Here is a 26,817-nt window from a genome sequence, read left to right on the forward strand (position 1 = left end):
AAAAATGACCGAAGAAGCAAGGCTATAGTATGGCAAAAATGGCAAAATATGTCATGTCCCAAAAATTGCTGAAAACACCTGAAAACACTATAAAATAGCGTGCCAAGACAAGCCATAGCATAGAATGTTGCAAAAACGGCCAAAAACACAATAATTTTGCATGTTGAAAAAATGACCGAAGAAGCAAGGCTATAGTATGGCAAAAATGGCCAAATATGTCATGTCCCAAAAATGGCTCAAAACAACTCAAAACAGTATAAAATAGCATGCCGAAACACGCCATAGCAAAAATTATTGCAAAACCGCCAAAACACAATAATTTGGCATGTTGAAAAAATAACCGAAGAAGCAAGGCTATAGCATGGAAAAAGGGCAAAATATGTCATGTCCCAAAAATGGCTCAAAACAACTCAAAACATTATAAAATAGCGTGCCGAAACACGCCACAGCATAGAATGTTGCAAAAACTGCCAAAAACACAATAATTTAGCCTTTTGAAAAAATGACCAAAGAAGCAAGGCTATAGTATGGAAAAATGGCAAAATATGTCATGTCCCAAAAATGGCTCAAAATACCTCTATACAGTATAAAATTGCGTTCTGAGACACGCCATAGCAAAGATTATTGCAAAAACCGCCAAAAACACAATAATTTAGCCTTTTGAAAAAATGACCGAAGAAGCAAGGCTATAGTATGGAAAAATGGCAAAATATGTCATGTCCCAAAAGTGGCTCAAAACACCTCAAAACATTATAAAATAGCATGCCTAAAAACGCCATAGCAAAGACTATTGCAAAAACGGCCAAAAACACAATAATTTAGCCTTTTGAAAAAATGACCAAAGAAGCAAGGCTATAGTATGGGAAAATGGCAAAATATGTCATGTCCCAAAAATGGCTCAAAACAACTCAAAACACTATAAAATAGCGTGCCAAGACAAGACATAGCATAGGATGTTGCAAAACCTCAAAAACACAATAATATAGCATGTTGAAAAAATGCCCAAAGAAGCAAGGCTATAGTATGGGAAAAATGGCAAAATATCATGTCCCAAAAATGGCTCAAAACAACTCAAAACAGTATAAAATAGCATGCCGAAACACGCCATAGCAAAGACTATTGCAAAAACCGCCAAAAACACAATAATGTAGCATGTTGAAAAAATGACCGAAGAAGCAAGGCTATAGTATGGGAAAAAATGGCAAAATATGTCATGTCCCAAAAATGGCTCAAAACAACTCAAAACACTATAAAATAGCGTGCCAAGACAAGACATAGCATAGGATGTTGCAAAACCCGCCAAAAACACAATAATATAGCATGTTGAAAAAATGCCCAAAGAAGCAAGGCTATAGTATGGGAAAAATGGCAAAATATCATGTCCCAAAAATGGCTCAAAACAACTCAAAACAGCATAAAATAGCATGCCGAAACACGCCATAGCAAAGACTATTGCAAAACTGCCAAAAACACAATAATGTAGCATGTTGAAAAATGACCAAAGAAGCAAGGCTATAGTATGGGAAAAAATGGCAAAATATGTCATGTCCCAATAATGGCTGAAAACAACTCAAAACAGTATTACATAGCATGCCGAAACACGCCATAGCAAAGATTATTGCAAAAACCGCCAAAAACACAATAATTTAGCATGTTGAAAAAATGACCAAAGAAGCAAGGCTATAGTATGGAAAAATGGCAAAATATGTCATGTCCCAAAAATGGCTCAAAACAGTATAAAATAGCGTGCCGAAACATGCCATAGCAAAGATTATTGCAAAAACCACCAAAAACACAATAATTAGCATGTTGAAAAAATTACCGAAGAAGCAAGGCTATAGTATGGCAAAAATGGCAATATATGTCATGTCCCAAAAATGACTCAAAACAATTCAAAACAGTATAAAATAGCATGCCGAAACACGCCATAGCAAAGACTATTGTAAAAACCGCCAAAAACACAATAATTTAGCATGTTGAAAAAATTACCAAAGAAACAAGGCTATAGTATGGGAAAAATGACAAAATATCATGTCCCAAAAATGGCTCAAAACAACTCAAAACATTATAAAATAGCATGCCGAAACATGCCATAGCAAAGACTATTGCAAAACCGCCAAAAACACAATAATTTAGCATGTTGAAAAATGACCAAAGAAGCAAGGCTATAGTATGGCAAAAATGGCAAAATATGTCATGTCCCAAAAATGGCTCAAAACATCTCAAAACAGTATAAAATAGCGTGCCGAAACACGCCATAGCAAAGATTATTGCAAAAACCGCCAAAAACACAATAATTAGCATGTTGAAAAAATGACCAAAGAAGCAAGGCTATAGTATGGCAAAAATGGCAAAATATGTCATGTCCCAAAAATTGCTGAAAACACCTGAAAACACTATAAAATAGCGTGCCAAGACAAGCCATAGCATAGATTATTGCAAAAACTGCCAAAAACACAATAATTTTGCATGTTGAAAAAATGACCGAAGAAGCAAGGCTATAGTATGGAAAAATGGCAAAATATGTCATGTCCCAAAAATGGCTCAAAATACCTCTATACAGTATAAAATTGCGTTCTGAGACATGCCATAGCAAAGATTATTGCAAAAACCGCCAAAAACACAATAATTTAGCCTTTTGAAAAAATGACCGAAGAAGCAAGGCTATAGTATGGAAAAATGGCAAAATATGTCATGTCCCCAAAGTGGCTCAAAACACCTCAAAACATAATAAAATAGCATGCCTAAAAACGCCATAGCAAAGACTATTGCAAAACGGCCAAAACACAATAATTTAGCATTTTGAAAAAATGACCAAAGAAGCAAGGCTATAGTATGGGAAAATGGCAAAATATGTCATGTCCCAAAAATGGCTCAAAACAACTCAAAAAACTATAAAATAGCGTGCCAAGACAAGACATAGCATAGGATGTTGCAAAACCCGCCAAAAACACAATAATATAGCATGTTGAAAAAATGCCCAAAGAAGCAAGGCTATAGTATGGGAAAAATGGCAAAATATCATGTCCCAAAAATGGCTCAAAACAACTCAAAACAGTATAAAATAGCATGCCGAAACACGCCATAGCAAAGATTATTGCAAAACCCGCCAAAAACACAATAATTTCGCATGTTGAAAAAATGACCAAAGAAGCAAGGCTATAGTATGGGAAAAATGGCAAAATATCATGTCCCAAAAATGGCTCAAAACAACTCAAAACAGTATAAAATAGCATGCCGAAACACGCCATAGCAAAGATTATTGCAAAAACCGCCAAAAACACAATAATTAGCATGTTGAAAAAATGACCAAAGAAGCAAGGCTATAGTATGGGAAAATAGCAAAATATGTCATGTCCCAAAAATGGCTCAAAACAACTCAAAACATTATAAAATAGCGTGCCGAAACACGCCATAGCAAAGACTATTGCAAAAACCGCCAAAAATACAATAATTTAGCATGTTGAAAAAATTACCAAAGAAGCAAGGCTATAGTATGGAAAAATGGCAAAATATGTCATGTCCCAAAAATGGCTCAAAACAGTATAAAATAGCGTGCCGAAACATGCCATAGCAAAGACTATTGCAAAAACCACCAAAAACACAATAATTTAGCCTTTTGAAAAAATGACGAAAGAAGCAAGGCTATAGTATGGGAAAATGGCAAAATATGTCATGTCCCAAAAATGGCTCAAAACAACTCAAAACAGTATAGAATAGCGTGCCGAAACACGCCATAGCAAAGATTATTGCAAAAACCGCCAAAAACGCAATAATTTTGCATGTTGAAAAAATGACCGAAGAAGCAAGGCTATAGTATGGAAAAATGGCAAAATATGTCATGTCCCAAAAATGGCTGAAAACACCTCAAAACATTATAAAATAGCATGCCTAAAAACGCCATAGCAAAGATTATTGCAAAAACCGCCAAAAACACAATAATTTAGCATGTTGAAAAAGTGACGAAAGAAGCAAGGCTATAGTATGGGAAAATGGCAAAATATGTCATGTCCCAAAAATGGCTCAAAACAACTCAAAACAGTATAAAATAGCATGCCGAAACACGCCATAGCAAAGACTATTGCAAAAACCGCCAAAAACACAATAATTTTGCATGTTGAAAAAATGACCAAATAAGCAAGGCTATAGTATGGGAAAATGGCAAAATATGTCATGTCCCAAAAATGGCTCAAAACAACTCAAAACAGTATAAAATAGCGTGCCCAAACACGCCATAGCAAAGACTATTGCAAAAACCGCCAAAAACACAATAATTTAGCCTTTTGAAAAAATGACGAAAGAAGCAAGGCTATAGTATGGGAAAATGGCAAAATATGTCATGTCCCAAAAATGGCTCAAAACAACTCAAAACAGTATAGAATAGCGTGCCGAAACACGCCATAGCAAAGATTATTGCAAAAACCGCCAAAAACACAATAATTTAGCATGTTGAAAAAATGACCAAAGAAGCAAGGCTATAGTATGGCAAAAATGGCAAAATATGTCATGTCCCAAAAATTGCTGAAAACACCTGAAAACACTATAAAATAGCGTGCCTAAAAACGCCATAGCAATGATTATTGCAAAAACGGCCAAAAACACAATAATTTAGCATGTTGAAAAAATGACGAAAGAAGCAAGGCTATAGTATGGGAAAATGGCAAAATATGTCATGTCCCAAAAATGGCTCAAAACAACTCAAAACAGTATAGAATAACGTGCCGAGACACGCCATAGCAAAGACTATTGCAAAAACCGCCAAAAACACAATAATTTAGCATGTTTAAAAAATGACCGAAGAAGCAAGGCTATAGTATGGCAAAAATGGCCAAATATGTCATGTCCCAAAAATGGCTCAAAACAACTCAAAACATTATAAAATAGCGTGCCAAAACACGCCATAGCAAAGACTATTGCAAAAACCGCCAAAAACACAATAATTTTGCATGTTTAAAAAATGACCGAAGAAGCAAGGCTATAGTATGGCAAAAATGGCCAAATATGTCATGTCCCAAAAATGGCTCAAAACATCTCAAAACAGTATAAAATAGCATGCCAAGACAAAACATAGCATAGAATGTTGCAAAACCTGCCAAAAACACAATAATTTAGCATGTTGAAAAAATGACCGAAGAAGCAAGGCTATAGTATGGCAAAAATGGCAAAATATGTCATGTCCCAAAAATGGCTCAAAACAACTCAAAACAGTATAAAATAGCATGCCGAAACACGCCATAGCAAAGACTATTGCAAAAACCGCCAAAAACACAATAATTTAGCATGTTGAAAAAATGACCGAAGAAGCAAGGCTATAGTATGGCAAAAATGGCCAAATATGTCATGTCCCAAAAATGGCTCAAAACATCTCAAAACAGTATAAAATAGCATGCCGAGACACGCCATAGCAAAGATTATTGCAAAACCCGCCAAAAACACAATAATTTAGCATGTTGAAAAAATGACCGAAGAAGCAAGGCTATAGTATGGAAAAATGGCAAAATATGTCATGTCCCAAAAAAGGCTGAAAACACCTCAAAACATTATAAAATAGCATGCCTAAAAACGCCATAGCAAAGATTTTTGCAGAAACGGCCAAAAACACAATAATTTAGCCTTTTGAAAAAATGACGAAAGAAGCAAGGCTATAGTATGGGAAAATGGCAAAATATGTCATGTCCCAAAAATGGCTCAAAACAACTCAAAACAGTATAGAATAGCGTGCCGAAACACGCCATAGCAAAGATTATTGCAAAAACCGCCAAAAACACAATAATTTAGCATGTTAAAAAAATGACCGAAGAAGCAAGGCTATAGTATGGCAAAAATGGCAAAATATGTCATGTCCCAAAAATGGCTGAAAACACCTCAAAACACTATAAAATAGCGTGCCAAAACAATACATAGCATAGGATGTTGCAAAACCCGCCAAAAACACAATAATTTAGCATGTTGAAAAAATGACCAAAGAAGCAAGGCTATAGTATGGCAAAAATGGCAAAATATGTCATGTCCCAAAAATGGCTCAAAACAACTCAAAACAGTATAAAATAGCATGCCGAAACACGCCATAGCAAAGACTATTGCAAAAACGGCCAAAAACACAATAATTTAGCCTTTTGAAAAAATGACGAAAGAAGCAAGGCTATAGTATGGGAAAATGGCAAAATATGTCATGTCCCAAAAATGGCTCAAAACAACTCAAAACAGTATAGAATAGCGTGCCGAAACACGCCATAGCAAAGATTATTGCAAAAACCGCCAAAAACACAATAATTTAGCATGATGAAAAAATGACCGAAGAAGCAAGGCTATAGTATGGCAAAAATGGCCAAATATGTCATGTCCCAAAAATGGCTCAAAACAACTCAAAACAGTATAAAATAGCATGCCGAAACACGCCATAGCAAAGACTATTGCAAAAACGGCCAAAAACACAATAATTTAGCATGTTGAAAAAATGACCAAATAAGCAAGGCTATAGTATGGAAAAATGGCAAAATATGTCATGTCCCAAAAATGGCTCAAAACAACTCAAAACATTATAAAATAGCGTGCCCAAACACGCCATAGCAAAGACTATTGCAAAAACGGCCAAAAACACAATAATTTAGCATGATGAAAAAATTACCAAAGAAGCAAGGCTATAGTATGGAAAAATGGCAAAATATGTCATGTCCCAAAAATGGCTGAAAACACCTCAAAACATTATAAAATAGCATGCCTAAAAACGCCATAGCAAAGATTTTTGCAAAAACGGCCAAAAACACAATAATTTAGCCTTTTGAAAAAATGACGAAAGAAGCAAGGCTATAGTATGGGAAAATGGCAAAATATGTCATGTCCCAAAAATGGCTCAAAACAACTCAAAACAGTATAGAATAGCGTGCCGAAACACGCCATAGCAAAGATTATTGCAAAACCAAAAAACACAATAATTTAGCATGTTGAAAAAGTGACGAAAGAAGCAAGGCTATAGTATGGGAAAATGGCAAAATATGTCATGTCCCAAAAATGGCTGAAAACACCGCAAAACATTATAAAATAGCATGCCTAAAAACGCCATAGCAAAGATTATTGCAAAAACCGCCAAAAACACAATAATTTAGCATGTTGAAAAAATGACGAAAGAAGCAAGGCTATAGTATGGGAAAATGGCAAAATATGTCATGTCCCAAAAATGGCTCAAAACACCTGAAAACACTATAAAATAGCATGCCGAAACACGCCATAGCAAAGACTATTGCAAAAACCGCCAAAAACATAATAATTTAGCATGTTGAAAAAATGACCGAAGAAGCAAGGCTATAGTATGGCAAAAATGGCCAAATACGTCATGTCCCAAAAATGGCTGAAAACATCTCAAAACAGTATAAAATAGCATGCCGAGACACGTCATCGCAAATATTATTGCAAAAACCGCCAAAAACACAATAATTTAGCCTTTTGAAAAAATGACCAAAGAAGCAAGGCTATAGTATGGAGGAATGGCAAAATATGTCATGTCCCAAAAATTGCTCAAAACACCTGAAAACACTATAAAATAGCGTGCCAAGACAAGCCATAGCATAGAATGTTACAAAAACGGCCAAAAACACAATAATTTTGCATGTTGAAAAAATGACCGAAGAAGCAAGGCTATAGTATGGGAAAATGGCAAAATATGTCATGTCCCAAAAATGGCTGAAAACACCTCAAAACATTATAAAATAGCATGCCTAAAAACGCCATAGCAAAGATTATTGGAAAAACGGCCAAAAACACAATAATTTAGCATGATGAAAAAATTACCAAAGAAGCAAGGCTATAGTATGGCAAAAATGGCAAAATATGTCATGTCCCAAAAATGGCTCAAAACAACTCAAAACATTATAAAATAGCATGCCTAAAAACGCCATAGCAAAGATTTTTGCAAAAACGGCCAAAAACACAATAATTTAGCCTTTTGAAAAAATGACGAAAGAAGCAAGGCTATAGTATGGGAAAATGGCAAAATATGTCATGTCCCAAAAATGGCTCAAAACACCTGAAAACACTATAAAATAGCGTACAAGACAAGCCATAGCATAGAATGTTACAAAAACGGCCAAAAACACAATAATTTTGCATGTTGAAAAAATGACCGAAGAAGCAAGGCTATAGTATGGGAAAATGGCAAAATATGTCATGTCCCAAAAATGGCTGAAAACACCTCAAAACATTATAAAATAGCATGCCTAAAAACGCCATAGCAAAGATTATTGGAAAAACGGCCAAAAACACAATAATTTAGCATGATGAAAAAATTACCAAAGAAGCAAGGCTATAGTATGGCAAAAATGGCAAAATATGTCATGTCCCAAAAATGGCTCAAAACAACTCAAAACATTATAAAATAGCATGCCTAAAAACGCCATAGCAAAGATTTTTGCAAAAACGGCCAAAAACACAATAATTTAGCCTTTTGAAAAAATGACGAAAGAAGCAAGGCTATAGTATGGGAAAATGGCAAAATATGTCATGTCCCAAAAATGGCTCAAAACAACTCAAAACAGTATAGAATAGCGTGCCGAAACACGCCATAGCAAAGACTATTGCAAAAACGGCCAAAAACTCAATAATTTAGCATGTTGAAAAAATGACCAAATAAGCAAGGCTATAGTATGGAAAAATGGCAAAATATGTCATGTCCCAAAAATGGCTCAAAACAACTCAAAACATTATAAAATAGCGTGCCCAAACACGCCATAGCAAAGACTATTGCAAAAACCACCAAAAACACAATAATTTAGCCTTTTGAAAAAATGACGAAAGAAGCAAGGCTATAGTATGGGAAAATGGCAAAATATGTCATGTCCCAAAAATGGCTCAAAACAACTCAAAACAGTATAGAATAGCGTGCCGAAACACGCCATAGCAAAGATTATTGCAAAAACCGCCAAAAACGCAATAATTTTGCATGTTGAAAAAATGACCGAAGAAGCAAGGCTATAGTATGGAAAAATGGCAAAATATGTCATGTCCCAAAAATGGCTGAAAACACCTCAAAACATTATAAAATAGCATGCCTAAAAACGCCATAGCAAAGATTATTGCAAAAACCGCCAAAAACACAATAATTTAGCATGTTGAAAAAGTGACGAAAGAAGCAAGGCTATAGTATGGGAAAATGGCAAAATATGTCATGTCCCAAAAATGGCTCAAAACAACTCAAAACAGTATAAAATAGCATGTCAAACACGCCATAGCAAAGACTATTGCAAAAACCGCCAAAAACACAATAATTTTGCATGTTGAAAAAATGACCAAATAAGCAAGGCTATAGTATGGGAAAATGGCAAAATATGTCATGTCCCAAAAATGGCTCAAAACAACTCAAAACAGTATAAAATAGCGTGCCCAAACACGCCATAGCAAAGACTATTGCAAAAACCGCCAAAAACACAATAATTTAGCCTTTTGAAAAAATGACGAAAGAAGCAAGGCTATAGTATGGGAAAATGGCAAAATATGTCATGTCCCAAAAATGGCTCAAAACAACTCAAAACAGTATAGAATAGCGTGCCGAAACACGCCATAGCAAAGATTATTGCAAAAACCGCCAAAAACACAATAATTTAGCATGTTGAAAAAATGACCAAAGAAGCAAGGCTATAGTATGGCAAAAATGGCAAAATATGTCATGTCCCAAAAATTGCTGAAAACACCTGAAAACACTATAAAATAGCGTTTAAAAACGCCATAGCAATGATTATTGCAAAAACGGCCAAAAACACAATAATTTAGCATGTTGAAAAAATGACGAAAGAAGCAAGGCTATAGTATGGGAAAATGGCAAAATATGTCATGTCCCAAAAATGGCTCAAAACAACTCAAAACAGTATAGAATAACGTGCCGAGACACGCCATAGCAAAGACTATTGCAAAAACCGCCAAAAACACAATAATTTAGCATGTTTAAAAAATGACCGAAGAAGCAAGGCTATAGTATGGCAAAAATGGCCAAATATGTCATGTCCCAAAAATGGCTCAAAACAACTCAAAACATTATAAAATAGCGTGCCAAAACACGCCATAGCAAAGACTATTGCAAAAACCGCCAAAAACACAATAATTTTGCATGTTTAAAAAATGACCGAAGAAGCAAGGCTATAGTATGGCAAAAATGGCCAAATATGTCATGTCCCAAAAATGGCTCAAAACATCTCAAAACAGTATAAAATAGCATGCCAAGACAAGACATAGCATAGAATGTTGCAAAACCCGCCAAAAACACAATAATTTAGCATGTTGAAAAAATGACCAAAGAAGCAAGGCTATAGTATGGCAAAAATGGCAATATATGTCATGTCCCAAAAATGCCTGAAATCACCTCAAAACACTATGAAATAGCGTGCAGAGACATGCCATAGCATATTTTCGGCTCCTGAGCCCTGAGCTCTAATCCCCTCCTCTTACTGAATGTGGATGTATTTATGTGTGAGTGTGTCTAACCATCCATTTAACTTACAGCTGTCCCCTGCAGGCGTGTCTTTCGCAGTGGCTGGTGATTGGTGCAGCTGGTCGGTGCGGGGCTTCACCAATCGAGGAGGGAGGCCAGTTATAAAAGAGCGGTGTGCTCTACTGATGGAGGCAGACAACACTTTTATCTCTTTGTTCCTAAGTTATTGCTTGTGAATTGTGTAAAGTGTAAGAGAACGCGATTCCAGTGTGTTTCCCAGATTTGGGCCAGGATAGACTAAAATACGGATTTTGTACTGCACTCACAATAGGTTTGTCACTGTTTGGTTTCACTAGGTCCAGGGGTGCTGGTCATTTGTCTTTCTGTTTTTCACCAACTCATGAGAGTAGTAACTTCAGTTTTGTTTTACAGATATTTGAGTTATTTGTCAATGTAATCTTTAGCTTTAGAAAGTCAGCTCCAGTTTTGCTTCAAGGAGTCCTCTTTTTGTTATATTTATTTCATGGTTTTGACAGTACCTGGCGGCCCTTATCTGTTTTGCACTAAATATCCACTTGTCCCTTTTTTTAAATAAATACACCTTAATTCACAATCCCCTCCAATGATTGTGTGTGTGTTACTTCCCTTTTCCCCAATGCAAGCTGGGTCTGTAACAGTATAGAATACTGCAAAAAACTGCAAAAGAAAAAAATAATAATAATTTAAAAGAAGCAAGGCTATTGTATGGCAAAAATGGCAAAATATGTCATGTCCCAAAAATGGCTCAAAACAACTCAAAACACTATAAAATAGCGTGTCAAGACAAGTCATAGCATAGAATGTTGCAAAACCCGCCAAAAACACAATAATTTAACATGTTGAAAAAATGACCGAAGAAGCAAGGCTATAGTATGGCAAAAATGGCAAAATATGTCATGTCCCAAAAATGGCTCAAAACAACTCAAAACAGTATAAAATAGCATGCCGAAACACGCCATAGCAAAGACTATTGCAAAAACCGCCAAAAACACAATAATTTAGCATGTTGAAAAAATGACCAAAGAAGCAAGGCTATTGTATGGCAAAAATGGCAAAATATGTCATGTCCCAAAAATGGCTCAAAACAACTCAAAACAGTATAAAATAGCATGCCGAAACACGCCATAGCAAAGATTAGTGCAAAAACCGCCAAAAACACAATAATTTTGCATGTTGAAAAAATGACAGAAGAAGCAAGGCTATAGTATGGCAAAAATGGCAAAATATGTCATGTCCCAAAAATTGCTGAAAACACCTGAAAACACTATAAAATAGCGTGCCAAGACAAGCCATAGCATAGAATGTTGCAAAAACGGCCAAAAACACAATAATTTTGCATGTTGAAAAAATGACCGAAGAAGCAAGGGCTATAGTATGGAAAAATGGCAAAATATGTCATGTCCGAAAAATGGCCCAAAACAACTCAAATCAGTATAAAATAGCATTCCGAAACACACCATAGCAAAGATTATTGGAAAAACGGCCAAAAACACAATAATTTAGCATGTTGAAAAAATAACCAAAGAAGCAAGGCTATAGTATGGAAAAATGGCAAAATATGTCATGTCCCAAAAATGGCTGAAAACACCTCAAAACATTATAAAATAGCATGCCTAAAAACGCCATAGCAAAGACTATTGCAAAAACGGCCAAAAACACAATAATTTAGCCTTTTGAAAAAATTACAAAAGAAGCAAGGCTATAGTATGGGAAAATGGCAAAATATGTCATGTCCCAAAAATGGCTCAAAACAACTCAAAACAGTATAGAATAGCGTGCCGAAACACGCCATAGCAAAGATTATTGCAAAAACCGCCAAAAACACAATAATTTAGCATGTTGAAAAAATGACGAAAGAAGCAAGGCTATAGTATGGCAAAAATGGCAAAATATGTCATGTCCCAAAAATGGCTCAAAACAACTCAAAACACTATAAAATAGCGTGCCAAGACAAGACATAGCATAAGATGTTGCAAAACCCGCCAAAAACACAATAATTTAGCCTTTTGAAAAAATTACGAAAGAAGCAAGGCTATAGTATGGAAAAAATGGCAAATTATGTCATGTCCCAAAAATGACTCAAAACAACTCAAAACAGTATAAAATAGCATGCCGAAACACGCCATAGCAAAGATTATTGCAAAAACCGCCAAAAACACAATAATTTAGCATGTTGAAAAAATGACCAAAGAAGCAAGGCTATAGTATGGAAAAATGGCAAAATATGTCATGTCCCAAAAATGGCTCAAAATACCTCTAAACAGTATAAAATTGCGTTCTGAGACACGCCATAGCAAAGATTATTGCAAAAACCGCCAAAAACACAATAATTTTGCATGTTGAAAAAATGACCGAAGGAGCAAGGCTATAGTATGGCAAAAATGGCAAAATATGTCATGTCCCAAAAATTGCTGAAAACACCTGAAAACACTATAAAATAGCATGCCTAAAAACGCCATAGCAAAGATTATTGCAAAAACGGCCAAAAACACAATAATTTAGCCTTTTGAAAAAATGACGAAAGAAGCAAGGCTATAGTATGGGAAAAATGGCAAAATATGTCATGTCTCAAAAATGACTCAAAACAACTCAAAACATTATAAAATAGCGTGCCAAACACGCCTTAGTAAAGACTATTGCAAAAACCGCCAAAAACACAATAATTTAGCATGTTGAAAAATGACCAAAGAAGCAAGGCTATAGTATGGAAAAATGGCAAAATATGTCATGTCCCAAAAATGGCTCAAAATACCTCTAAACAGTATAAAATTGCGTTCTGAGACACGCCATAGCAAAGATTATTGCAAAATCGGCCAAAAACACAATAATTTTGCATGTTGAAAAAATGACCGAAGAAGCAAGGCTATAGTATGGCAAAAATGGCAAAATATGTCATGTCCCAAAAATTGCTGAAAACACCTGAAAACATTATAAAATAGCGTGCCAAACACGCCTTAGTAAAGACTATTGCAAAAACCGCCAAAAACACAATAATTTAGCATGTTGAAAAAATTACAAAAGAAGCAAGGCTATAGTATGGGAAAATGGCAAAATATGTCATGTCCCAAAAATGGCTCAAAAAAACTCAAAACAGTATAGAATAAGCGTGCGAAACACGCCATAGCAAAGATTATTGCAAAACCGCCAAAAACACAATAATTTAGCATGTTGAAAAAATGACGAAAGAAGCAAGGCTATAGTATGGCAAAAATGGCAAAATATGTCATGTCCCAAAAATGGCTCAAAACAACTCAAAACACTATAAAATAGCGTGCCAAGACAAGACATAGCATAGGATGTTGCAAAACCCGCCAAAAACACAATAATATAGCATGTTGAAAAAATGACCAAAGAAGCAAGGCTATAGTATGGCAAAAATGGCCAAATATGTCATGTCCTAAAAATGGCTCAAAACACCTCAAAACATTATAAAATAGCGTGCCGAAACACGCCATAGCAAAGACTATTGCAAAAACCGCCAAAAACACAATAATTTAGCATGTTGAAAAATTACCAAAGAAGCAAGGCTATAGTATGGGAAAAATGGCAAAATATCATGTCCCAAAAATGGCTCAAAACAACTCAAAACATTATAAAATAGCGTGCCGAAACATGCCATAGCAAAGACTATTGCAAAAACCGCCAAAAACACAATAATTTAGCATGTTGAAAAAATGACCAAAGAAGCAAGGCTATAGTATGGAAAAATGGCAATATATGTCATGTCCCAAAAATGGCTCAAAACAACTCAAAACATTATAAAATAGCGTGCCGAAACACGCCATAGCAAAGACTATTGCAAAAACCGCCAAAAACACAATAATTTAGCATGTTGAAAAAATTACCAAAGAAGCAAGGCTATAGTATGGCAAAAATGGCCAAATATGTCATGTCCCAAAAATGGCTCAAAACAACTCAAAACAGTATAGAATAGCGTGCCGAAACACACCATAGCAAAGATTATTGCAAAACCCGCCAAAAACACAATAATTTAGCCTTTTGAAAAAATGACCGAAGAAGCAAGGCTATAGTATGGCAAAAATGGCCAAATATGTCATGTCCCAAAAATGGCTCAAAACATCTCAAAACAGTATAAAATAGCGTGCCGAAACACGCCATAGCAAAGATTATTGCAAAACCGCAAAAAACACAATAATTAGCATGTTGAAAAAATGACCAAAGAAGCAAGGCTATAGTATGGAAAAATGGCAAAATATGTCATGTCCCAAAAATGGCTCAAAATACCTCTATACAGTATAAAATTGCGTTCTGAGACACGCCATAGCAAAGATTATTGCAAAAACCGCCAAAAACACAATAATTTAGCATGTTGAAAAAATGACCGAAGAAGCAAGGCTATAGTATGGAAAAATGGCAAAATATGTCATGTCCCAAAAGTGGCTCAAAACACCTCAAAACATCATAAAATAGCATGCCTAAAAACGCCATAGCAAAGACTATTGCAAAAACGGCCAAAAACACAATAATTTAGCCTTTTGAAAAAATGACCAAAGAAGCAAGGCTATAGTATGGGAAAATGGCAAAATATGTCATGTCCCAAAAATGGCTCAAAACAACTCAAAACACTATAAAATAGCGTGCCAAGACAAGACATAGCATAGGATGTTGCAAAACCCGCCAAAAACACAATAATATAGCATGTTGAAAAATGACCAAAGAAGCAAGGCTATAGTATGGAAAAATGGCAAAATATGTCATGTCCCAAAAATGGCTCAAAAGGACTCAAAACAGTATAGAATAGCGTGCCGAAACACGCCATAGCAAAGATTATTGCAAAACCCGCCAAAAACACAATAATTTCACATGTTGAAAAATGACCAAAGAAGCAAGGCTATAGTATGGCAAAAATGGCCAAATATGTCATGTCCCAAAAATGGCTCAAAACAACTCAGAACAGTATAGAATAGCGTGCCGAAACACGCCATAGCAAAGATTATTGCAAAACCCGCCAAAAACACAATAATTTAGCCTTTTGAAAAAATGACCGAAGAAGCAAGGCTATAGTATGGCAAAAATGGCCAAATATGTCATGTCCCAAAAATGGCTGAAAACATCTCAAAACAGTATAAAATAGCGTGCCGAAACACGCCATAGCAAAGATTATTGCAAAAACCGCCAAAAACACAATAATTAGCATGTTGAAAAAATGACCAAAGAAGCAAGGCTATAGTATGGAAAAATGGCAAAATATGTCATGTCCCAAAAATGGCTCAAAATACCTCTATACAGTATAAAATTGCGTTCTGAGACACGCCATAGCAAAGATTATTGCAAAAACCGCCAAAAACACAATAATTTTGCATGTTGAAAAAATGACCGAAGAAGCAAGGCTATAGTATGGGAAAATGGCAAAATATGTCATGTCCCAAAAGTGGCTCAAAACACCTCAAAACATTATAAAATAGCATGTCTAAAAACGCCATAGCAAAGACTATTGCAAAAACGGCCAAAAACACAATAATTTAGCCTTTTGAAAAAATGACCAAAGAAGCAAGGCTATAGTATGGGAAAATGGCAAAATATGTCATGTCCCAAAATGGCTCAAAACAACTCAAAACACTATAAAATAGCGTGCCAAGACAAGACATAGCATAGGATGTTGCAAAACCCGCCAAAAACACAATAATATAGCATGTTGAAAAAATGACCAAAGAAGCAAGGCTATAGTATGGAAAAATGGCAAAATATGTCATGTCCCAAAAATGGCTCAAAAGGACTCAAAACAGTATAGAATAGCGTGCCGAAACACACCATAGCAAAGATTATTGCAAAACCCGCCAAAAACACAATAATTTAGCATGTTGAAAAAATTACCAAAGAAGCAAGGCTATAGTATGGCAAAAATGGCCAAATATGTCATGTCCCAAAAATGGCTCAAAACAACTCAAAACACTATAAAATAGCATGCCGAAACATGCCATAGCAAAGACTATTGCAAAAACCGCCAAAAACACAATAAATAGCATGTTGAAAAAATGACCAAAGAAGCAAGGCTATAGTATGGAAAAATGGCAAAATATGTCATGTCCCAAAAATGGCTCAAAATACCTCTATAGAGTATAAAACTGCGTTCTGAGACACGCCATAGCAAAGATTATTGCAAAAACCGCCAAAAACACAATAATTTAGCATGTTGAAAAAATGACCGAAGAAGCAAGGCTATAGTATGGCAAAAATGGCAAAATATGTCATGTCCCAAAAATTGCTGAAAACACCTGAAAACACTATAAAATAGCGTGCCAAGACAAGCCATAGCATAGAATGTTGCAAAAACGGCCAAAAACACAATAATTTTGCATGTTGAAAAAATGACCGAAGAAGCAAGGCTATAGTATGGCAAAAATGGCCAAATATGTCATGTCCCAAAAATGGCTCAAAACAACTCAAAACAGTATAAAATAGCATGCCGAAACACGCCATAGCAAAGATTATTGCAAAAACCGCCAAAAACACAATAATTTGGCATGTTGAAAAAATAACCGAAGAAGCAAGGCTATAGCATGGAAAAAGGGCAAAATATGTCATGTCCCAAAAATGGCTCAAAACAACTCAAAACATTATAAAATAGCGTGCCGAAACACGCCACAGCATAGAATGTTGCAAAAACTGCCAAAAACACAATAATTTAGCCTTTTGAAAAAATGACCAAAGAAGCAAGGCTATAGTATGGAAAAATGGCAAAATATGTCATGTCCCAAAAATGGCTCAAAATACCTCTATACAGTATAAAATTGCGTTCTGAGACACGCCATAGCAAAGATTATTGCAAAACCGCCAAAAACACAATAATTTAGCCTTTTGAAAAATGACCAAGAAGCAAGGCTATAGTATGGAAAAATGGCAAAATATGTCATGTCCCAAAAGTGGCTCAAAACACCTCAAAACATTATAAAATAGCATGCCTAAAAACGCCATAGCAAAGACTATTGCAAAAACGGCCAAAAACACAATAATTTAGCCTTTTGAAAAAATGACCAAAGAAGCAAGGCTATAGTATGGGAAAATGGCAAAATATGTCATGTCCCAAAAATGGCTCAAAACAACTCAAAACACTATAAAATAGCGTGCCAAGACAAGACATAGCATAGGATGTTGCAAAACCCGCCAAAAACACAATAATATAGCATGTTGAAAAAATGCCCAAAGAAGCAAGGCTATAGTATGGGAAAAATGGCAAAATATCATGTCCCAAAAATGGCTCAAAACAACTCAAAACAGTATAAAATAGCATGCCGAAACACGCCATAGCAAAGACTATTGCAAAAACCGCCAAAAACACAATAATGTAGCATGTTGAAAAAATGACCGAAGAAGCAAGGCTATAGTATGGGAAAAATGGCAAAATATGTCATGTCCCAAAAATGGCTCAAAACAACTCAAAACACTATAAAATAGCGTGCCAAGACAAGACATAGCATAGGATGTTGCAAAACCCGCCAAAAACACAATAATATAGCATGTTGAAAAAATGCCCAAAGAAGCAAGGCTATAGTATGGGAAAAATGGCAAAATATCATGTCCCAAAAATGGCTCAAAACAACTCAAAACAGCATAAAATAGCATGCCGAAACACGCCATAGCAAAGACTATTGCAAAAACTGCCAAAAACACAATAATGTAGCATGTTGAAAAAATGACCGAAGAAGCAAGGCTATAGTATGGGAAAAAATGGCAAAATATGTCATGTCCCAATAATGGCTGAAAACAACTCAAAACAGTATTACATAGCATGCCGAAACACGCCATAGCAAAGATTATTGCAAAAACCGCCAAAAACACAATAATTTAGCATGTTGAAAAAATGACCAAAGAAGCAAGGCTATAGTATGGAAAAATGGCAAAATATGTCATGTCCCAAAAATGGCTCAAAACAGTATAAAATAGCGTGCCGAAACATGCCATAGCAAAGATTATTGCAAAAACCACCAAAAACACAATAATTAGCATGTTGAAAAATTACCAAGAAGCAAGGCTATAGTATGGCAAAATGGCAATATATGTCATGTCCCAAAAATGACTCAAAACAATTCAAAACAGTATAAAATAGCATGCGAAACACGCCATAGCAAAGACTATTGTAAAACCGCCAAAAACACAATAATTTAGCATGTTGAAAAAATTACCAAAGAAACAAGGCTATAGTATGGGAAAAATGACAAAATATCATGTCCCAAAAATGGCTCAAAACAACTCAAAACATTATAAAATAGCATGCCGAAACATGCCATAGCAAAGACTATTGCAAAAACCGCCAAAAACACAATAATTTAGCATGTTGAAAAAATGACCAAAGAAGCAAGGCTATAGTATGGCAAAAATGGCAAAATATGTCATGTCCCAAAAATGGCTCAAAACATCTCAAAACAGTATAAAATAGCGTGCCGAAACACGCCATAGCAAAGATTATTGCAAAAACCGCCAAAAACACAATAATTAGCATGTTGAAAAAATGACCAAAGAAGCAAGGCTATAGTATGGCAAAAATGGCAAAATATGTCATGTCCCAAAAATTGCTGAAAACACCTGAAAACACTATAAAATAGCGTGCCAAGACAAGCCATAGCATAGATTATTGCAAAAACTGCCAAAAACACAATAATTTTGCATGTTGAAAAAATGACCGAAGAAGCAAGGCTATAGTATGGAAAAATGGCAAAATATGTCATGTCCCAAAAATGGCTCAAAATACCTCTATACAGTATAAAATTGCGTTCTGAGACATGCCATAGCAAAGATTATTGCAAAAACCGCCAAAAACACAATAATTTAGCCTTTTGAAAAAATGACCGAAGAAGCAAGGCTATAGTATGGAAAAATGGCAAAATATGTCATGTCCCCAAAGTGGCTCAAAACACCTCAAAACATTATAAAATAGCATGCCTAAAAACGCCATAGCAAAGACTATTGCAAAAACGGCCAAAAACACAATAATTTAGCCTTTTGAAAAAATGACCAAAGAAGCAAGGCTATAGTATGGGAAAATGGCAAAATATGTCATGTCCCAAAAATGGCTCAAAACAACTCAAAAAACTATAAAATAGCGTGCCAAGACAAGACATAGCATAGGATGTTGCAAAACCCGCCAAAAACACAATAATATAGCATGTTGAAAAAATGCCCAAAGAAGCAAGGCTATAGTATGGGAAAAATGGCAAAATATCATGTCCCAAAAATGGCTCAAAACAACTCAAAACAGTATAAAATAGCATGCCGAAACACGCCATAGCAAAGATTATTGCAAAACCCGCCAAAAACACAATAATTTCGCATGTTGAAAAAATGACCAAAGAAGCAAGGCTATAGTATGGGAAAAATGGCAAAATATCATGTCCCAAAAATGGCTCAAAACAACTCAAAACAGTATAAAATAGCATGCCGAAACACGCCATAGCAAAGATTATTGCAAAAACCGCCAAAAACACAATAATTAGCATGTTGAAAAAATGACCAAAGAAGCAAGGCTATAGTATGGGAAAATAGCAAAATATGTCATGTCCCAAAAATGGCTCAAAACAACTCAAAACATTATAAAATAGCGTGCCGAAACACGCCATAGCAAAGACTATTGCAAAAACCGCCAAAAATACAATAATTTAGCATGTTGAAAAAATTACCAAAGAAGCAAGGCTATAGCATCGAAAAATGGCAAAATATGTCATGTTCCAAAAATGGCTGAAAACACCTCAAAACAGTATAAAATAGCGTGCCAAGACACATCATATCTTGGAATGTTGCACAAATGGCCAAAACACCATAATTTATTAAGTCAAAAGAATGACCCAAAAAGCAATATTAAAGTATGGCAAAAAATGTCAATAAGTGATACGTCCCAAAAACAGCTGAAAACAGCCAAAAACTGCATAATATAGCTTGCCAAGACATGCTATGGCATAGAGTGTTGCAAAAATGCACAACAACACCATAATTTGGTATTTAAAAAAAAAAAGACCCATAAAGCAATACTATAGTATGCCGAAAAAATGTCAAAAATCGTATGTGCCCAAAACAGCTGAAAACTTCATAAAATACCGTGCTGGGATGCGCCATATCAGAGAATGCTGCAAAAAACTGCCAAAAATCCATTACAATGCATTTTGAAAAAAATTACCCAAAAATGACATGTCCCAAAAAACAGCTGAAAACCACATAAAATAGTGTGCTGAGACAACCCTTAGCGTAGAATGTTTCAACAATGGCCAAAATCACCATAATATAGCATGTCAAAAAAGTGACTGAAACTCCTATGATATAGAATGTCGAGAATGTCAAAATATGACCATTATAATGCATTTTGAAAAGAAATTACCCAAAAATGACATGTCCCAAAAAAACTGCTGAAAACCCACATAAAATAGCATGTTGAGACACGTCATGTCATACAATGTTGGAAAAACAGCCAAAAATAACTCTATGGTTTTGAAAAATTTGATTAATTATAATATATAAGTAAAGCTTGTTTTTTTAATAGTTTAATGTACTTCATTTGCTAATTAAGTCATGGAAACTTGAGACAACACCTTACCATCATGGATGCACCATGACATTTTGGTATTGTGTATTTAGGTGTATATACTGCTCAAGAGCGTACTCGTCATCATAATTTTCTTTTTATCTCTACAATTTAACGTACATAAATGTGATGTTACTTGTGTCAGGAAAAACACAGGTGACTAACAGACCAAGACTTTCCCACTCTGAAATCATCACATGGTGCCACTCTGACAGAACCCTCCGCGTCAGCCTGTGATGTTTAAGGTATCCTGTGTGTTATTTTGATGTCAACAAATGCACATGGTGGGATGAAGCAGCATGGCCCTTATGTTTACACAACAATGCAGACTGTCACTATGGTTAGGATTAGGCAGTCACAAATGGTTAGATTTAGGCAAAACAGGCACATGGTAAAGTGTAGAAAAACAAACACACACACACACACAGACATCCACACGGGAAGCAAACTCCTGCACTCCGTATGTTATGTGGTTACCAGCAGCGTTATTATCTGATGCTGTCCTTCAGCATTTCTAGTGCACGCGACCAGTTTTGTCCCGCCGCATTGTGATGTGCCACATTCAGACACTGAGTTTTTGTTTTTCAGTGCTTTCCGGGTGTTTATAAATACATTTTGTTCAAATACCTTACAGTCATGGTACATTGTTGCCTCGAGGCAATGTACCCCACAAAGCTTCCCTTTCTTTATGTTTCTTTGGTCTATTTTATTACCGAAAAACACTCCAAACATTTTTTTCCCAAACTGACATCATAATATGTACCACAGATGGTTAAATATGCTCCAAATTGTTTCCTCACTCTTTTAATTGACATGTATTTTTTTTTTTACTTTTTTGGCATACTATATTATGATGTTTTTTTTTTATCCAAAATTTTAATCTGACATGTTTAATCAATTTTTCCATGAGATGTTTTTTTTAATTGATTCTGACATACTTCACTATGATATTTTCAGTGAATACTATTTTCTGAATTTTTTTCTGACATTTTTAAATGATGTATTTTTTTCTGACATTTTTCACACACACATACACACACATTTTGCTATTATATTTAATTTTGCTTTGAATTGAACACTTTCTCCCTCTGGTGATGGTGTGTGTTACTACAGTGCTGTGCATTAAATATGCTTTTGCATGATACAGGACGACAGTTTAATGTAAAGTAAGTACCAGGCTCCATCTACTGTTGATCTGTTGAGCTGCAGTTAAAGTGTTAAATTATGCCCCACAGAATTATGTTGTATGGCATTCTGATAACTGATTTCTAAAGTGCCATAATTATAATAAATGTTAAACTTAAGGTGAAAGCAGAAGAGGGCAATATATTTTTAGATTTATTTAACTTCAATATTGCATACATACAAAGTATCTAGAAAGCTACAAAATATCTACTATTATCAAGAAGGCATCATAATGTTACGGAGCAAAGACAAGACCATATGCAGAAACACAGAAACATAGCAGAGCTTCTTTTCTCTCCTTTGCTCCAACACTTTGCTGTCATGGATACGAAAAGATATCACACATTTGTACCAAGAAAAGCTAAGATATATAATTTTGTACAAAGCACCTTTTTACAAAAAAAAGTCTGCACACAAAACCCAAATGTGTGTATGACAACTATATGTGAGCTGTGTGAAAAATCACTTTAAAGCCACCATCTGAAAAAAAAAGTCATAAAACAAACAGGTACCAGTACCTACTCTTTTGACAGAATTACAAATAACAAGAGCTAAACTGCTGATATGTTTGTAGCATGATTCCTCAACTCTTTTTTTTAATGTGTCCATTTTCTCTTCAAATGGTCCACCAGACATTCGTGCCATCGAAGGCATCAGTCCTGCTGTTATAGATTTGAAATGACATGTCAAAATGTACCAGCAGTGCAGCAGCAACATCATTACCATCTTATTGGGCTTGCAATATACAGACAATGTCATCACAAAACCAAGTACAACTGTATACAAGTACAATAAGAAAACTTGTCACTAAGTAATCAATAAATGTGAACAGATACACAGGGTAAACATAAAAAAAAGCCTATTAAAACTCCACAGCGTCCACAGGACTGTGGCAAAATACTGAATGATTGAACTTTATCTGCATCCACCAGAGACATTGTCTGCAATTATTTAGAGCTTCTTCCATTAAAATACTTTAGATAATTATATTTTTTTGTAAGAAACAGTAAATGTTTGAGTAGCTATGGTCCTCACGGTGAAAAGTATTAACCTCGACGGCCTCGTCCACTCGAGCAGTTGTAAAAAATTAGTTTCTGAAACGGCACCTCAAACAGAGTTTTAGATTCTACCACATTAAAACAGCTGTTTCTATTTGTGGCTTAGAATTACTATTAAATAAACTTTCACTTTTCGTCCTGAAAGATAAATTATAAAAGCTCGTGTCGGTCCCTCGTTGACATCACAGCTATGTCTGCATCATCAAAGGTAATGTTGTGTTGTTTACTGTGGTTTTCACATCACGCGAGTGTTTGGTCGCAGGAAAGAGAAAACCATGTTTCCAAAAACATTACGTTTTAAAAAAAAAAAACACTTGAACCTGCAAGTGTGCACAAAGCAGACAGCTGCGGCGTTCATACGAACTGACATCCTGCGTGCAGTCAGAGGCTGTACGTTATCAGCAGGTCTCTTAGTCTTTGACCTCAAGCAAAGAAATTCTCCAGATACATCATTTGTGAAATCAATTTACAATGTGATAAAAATTAATATATCATTCATTTATTTAACCTGTAACCAGTTTTTCTCCTGCTGTCATTACAATCCTTTAAAAAAAGGCAATGTGGTGATTGGTTTCACTTAGCCTATGTCTCGTTTTTTGGTCTAGCAACATTTAATTTTTAATTTGATCTTTTTGAAGCTGAAAAATTTAAAACCAAAGGCACTTCCTTGCTACCATGAAGGAAAAAAGATTGACTGTATCTCTGTATTTTTGGTCTTTTACGACAGGAAAGGCAGTCAGTCTGTGTTTATAGTACACTCTGAGAAAAAAGGATGATATTTTAGGAACACATTACAGCGAAAAATAAGCCTGTTGTAACAGTTTCTGAGCTTAAATTTGCGAACTTAATTTAACATAAGTGCACTGCCTCTTCACAACAATAACAAAAACTGTATTTATAGGAGTGTACCAATTATACTAAACATAATTTCTCAGATGTGACAATGCACCAAGTAATATAGCGGTGAGTTATTTTTGCCTGTTTGATCCACAAAACCAATTTTAGACTTAAAACAAAGCAAAGGGTAATGTTAGAGTGTATTCTAAGGCACTGTACATCTACACTTTGGCAGATAGTATTGTGTGTTTCTCACACAATAACGCAAACATATAGAGTCTTCCCGCGTAGAGATCACAGTTTAAGTGGCATCTTTTGGAGTTCTCACAGCTATATCATGTTTAAGGCTCGGGATCGGCGTAGGCCACAGAAACATGTGAACGTAGTGTGAAGGCAGCGACACTCTGGTTTGGAGTTTTCTCCCAGAGGGGAACGATATTCTGAGAGTCTTTCAGGGGGGCAAAGCCACAGCACACTGAACAAGGCCTGCTGTCTACACGATTTATAGTGTTGAGATTATTTAAAGTGTTGTTCTAAAACCACAGATCTAACAGAAAAAAAAGTAGCATCACTAAGGCAAGTCCAGGAAGGGGAACAAAGTGCTTTTGGACAAGACGGGAGTCCGGTTTGAGTCATTTTCGCAGTACTTTTAAACCTAAAACTTCTCCTATCAGTTGAGAAAAGACATGTTTGCAGCACAGAAATGTTTAGCAGATGGTAAGACATCCTACATTTATGGAGCAGATGTAGGCAAAATGTTTGTTTTTCACAGTGCATTCATTCTGTTGTTAGTGTCTAAGACTCGGAGTGCTTCAACAGGGATAATAAATATACTACTGAAAGTTTTCTTTAAAGAAATAGCAGTAATTTTGTAATATACACAACCACCGTCCAACTGTCTATGTAGTGTTGTGTTAGTTTAGTTTCTTTGGAAAATCTATTGGCTGTGGGTGCATGTCTGTATATCTACAGTAATGTACGCTTATGAACTACAGACACACGAAACATACTCAAACATATTACACATACCACGTCAGGCCACTGCAACAAAAGGCCAGCATCCTTTTTTTTCTTAGTCTACATGACAAAGCAGAAGAAGACGACACGCATATTTCCATTTACCAAATGAATCTATTAAATTCCTAAAAAACGGCCACATTTATACCCAACAGAGACCGACTCAACATACTTTAAAACGAGAATTCCCATATTTAAACATAAAACAACTGTACCGCAATTCACAGCTGCAGTCAAATAACGAACACTTTATATTAAAACAAATTTTTAACAACTGACTTCACCTGATACCATGACCAAAAAGCATTGTAGGTGTGACTTTCAGGTAGAGGCACTGCCACTTGTCTTGAGGTTGGTAAGTCCATGAAAAGAGAGGGAGAATTAGGGAAGAGGAGAAGCTCAGAGCCTCTCATTCCTTTACCAGTCTGTAGATATGATGCTGGGCGCCGTGCTCACTGTTTGAAACCTCAAACACACACGCCATACATAACAGCGTCTCCTGGGTGTCCCTGTTCGTCACCACCTGCAACAGAACAGAGACTTTTTTACTGTCGAGTATTGAAGTAGTAGCAAAGAAGAGGCCATATTTTCAAAAACACATTCAGAATCAAAAGCTACGAGTCCTATTTCAATATAACAAGCTATTTTACAGTATCCACAAAGTTCATTTAGGTGCTTTTTCCTCAAAACGTTGACAGTAAAGTGTGTTAGATTTAGAGGCATTTCGGGGGCGTCTTGCTGTAAACTGCGGGTTGCAACCAGCTAAAATTTCTTTCAGCTAGAATTCCTTCGGTGTTTATTATTGACCGACAGCTGCGTTAGAAATTCCTCGGCTCTGATTGGTTGTTTTTGTGTGCCACAGTCTGATTCTAGTGAATGCCACAAGAAGCAGTAGATAAAGGAGAAGGAATGTTAATTTTTTTTTTTTTTTTTTTTTACAAAGTCTTTTGTACTTCTTTCAGCATTTAGTGATAGTTTCAGCAAAAATGACAAAAAGTTATTTTTCAAAAAAGTCACCAACTGTAGCTTAAAGTTTGAAAGAATACTTCACCTGCAAAATTACCATTTGTATATGAATTACTTACCACGTGTTACCTTGAATTCATGTAGTATTTCTCACACGCCTCTGTAGTGAACTGAGAATTTTAAAAAAGCAAACATTCTTCATCAACAGCAAAACTCTATCAAAACATCTGTTTACAAACTCTCACACAACTTGTGCAGTTTCATTCAAGACTCATTTATGGAGTCCTACGCTCAGTATTTCCCAAACCTGTTTTTTTGCTGAGATATTATGATTTAAAACACTTTGGCTTACTAGTCATGTGCCCTGACCTTGTCTGGGACCGTGCTACTCGGTCATGAATTAGACTGTCCTAATGTGTTTCAAAACACATTAGGACAGCAACAACAACTATATATGCTAGGGATGTACTGAGCATATGACCGGTTACAAGAGGCTTGGACTATACTGCCCAAGTTGTGTGAGAGTTTGTGAAAAGTTTTGATATGGTTTTGCTGTTGTTTAACGGGGTCCCCCATTACAAATAATCAAGAATTTTCTCCATGTTTGGATTTGGGTTCACTGTGGAGGCATCTGAGCAAACAGCTTTCTTCACAAACACACGATGAGTAATTGATATATAAATCATCATTTGGCAGGTGAAGTAATATTTTAAGAAAGTAAACTGATTGATTTAGTTTGCTGTTTAGGACATCACTTGTTAAGCACA

The 26,817-nt window shown here is 35.6% G+C and overlaps 1 protein-coding gene across 9 annotated transcripts in view; it reads right to left on the reverse strand.

Moving 5' to 3' along the window:
- Positions 1 to 22,312: 22,312 nt before the first annotated feature.
- tead1b (TEA domain family member 1b) overlaps positions 22,313 to 26,817 on the reverse strand; it is a 66,396-nt gene continuing 61,891 nt past the window's right edge. For all 9 annotated transcript variants that reach the window (XM_042487533.2, XM_042487837.2, XM_042487918.2 and 6 more), the window contains one exon: positions 22,313 to 25,607. In XM_042487533.2, the coding sequence (XP_042343467.1) occupies positions 25,494 to 25,607 (114 nt within the window). In that variant the 3' untranslated portion in view covers positions 22,313 to 25,493. The remainder of the gene's footprint in view (positions 25,608 to 26,817) is intronic.

Source organism: Plectropomus leopardus, chromosome 1 (genome assembly GCF_026936395.1).
Source record: "Plectropomus leopardus strain MGB_pleo_1.0 chromosome 1, ASM2693639v1, whole genome shotgun sequence".
Lineage (NCBI taxonomy): Eukaryota > Metazoa > Chordata > Actinopteri > Perciformes > Serranidae > Plectropomus > Plectropomus leopardus.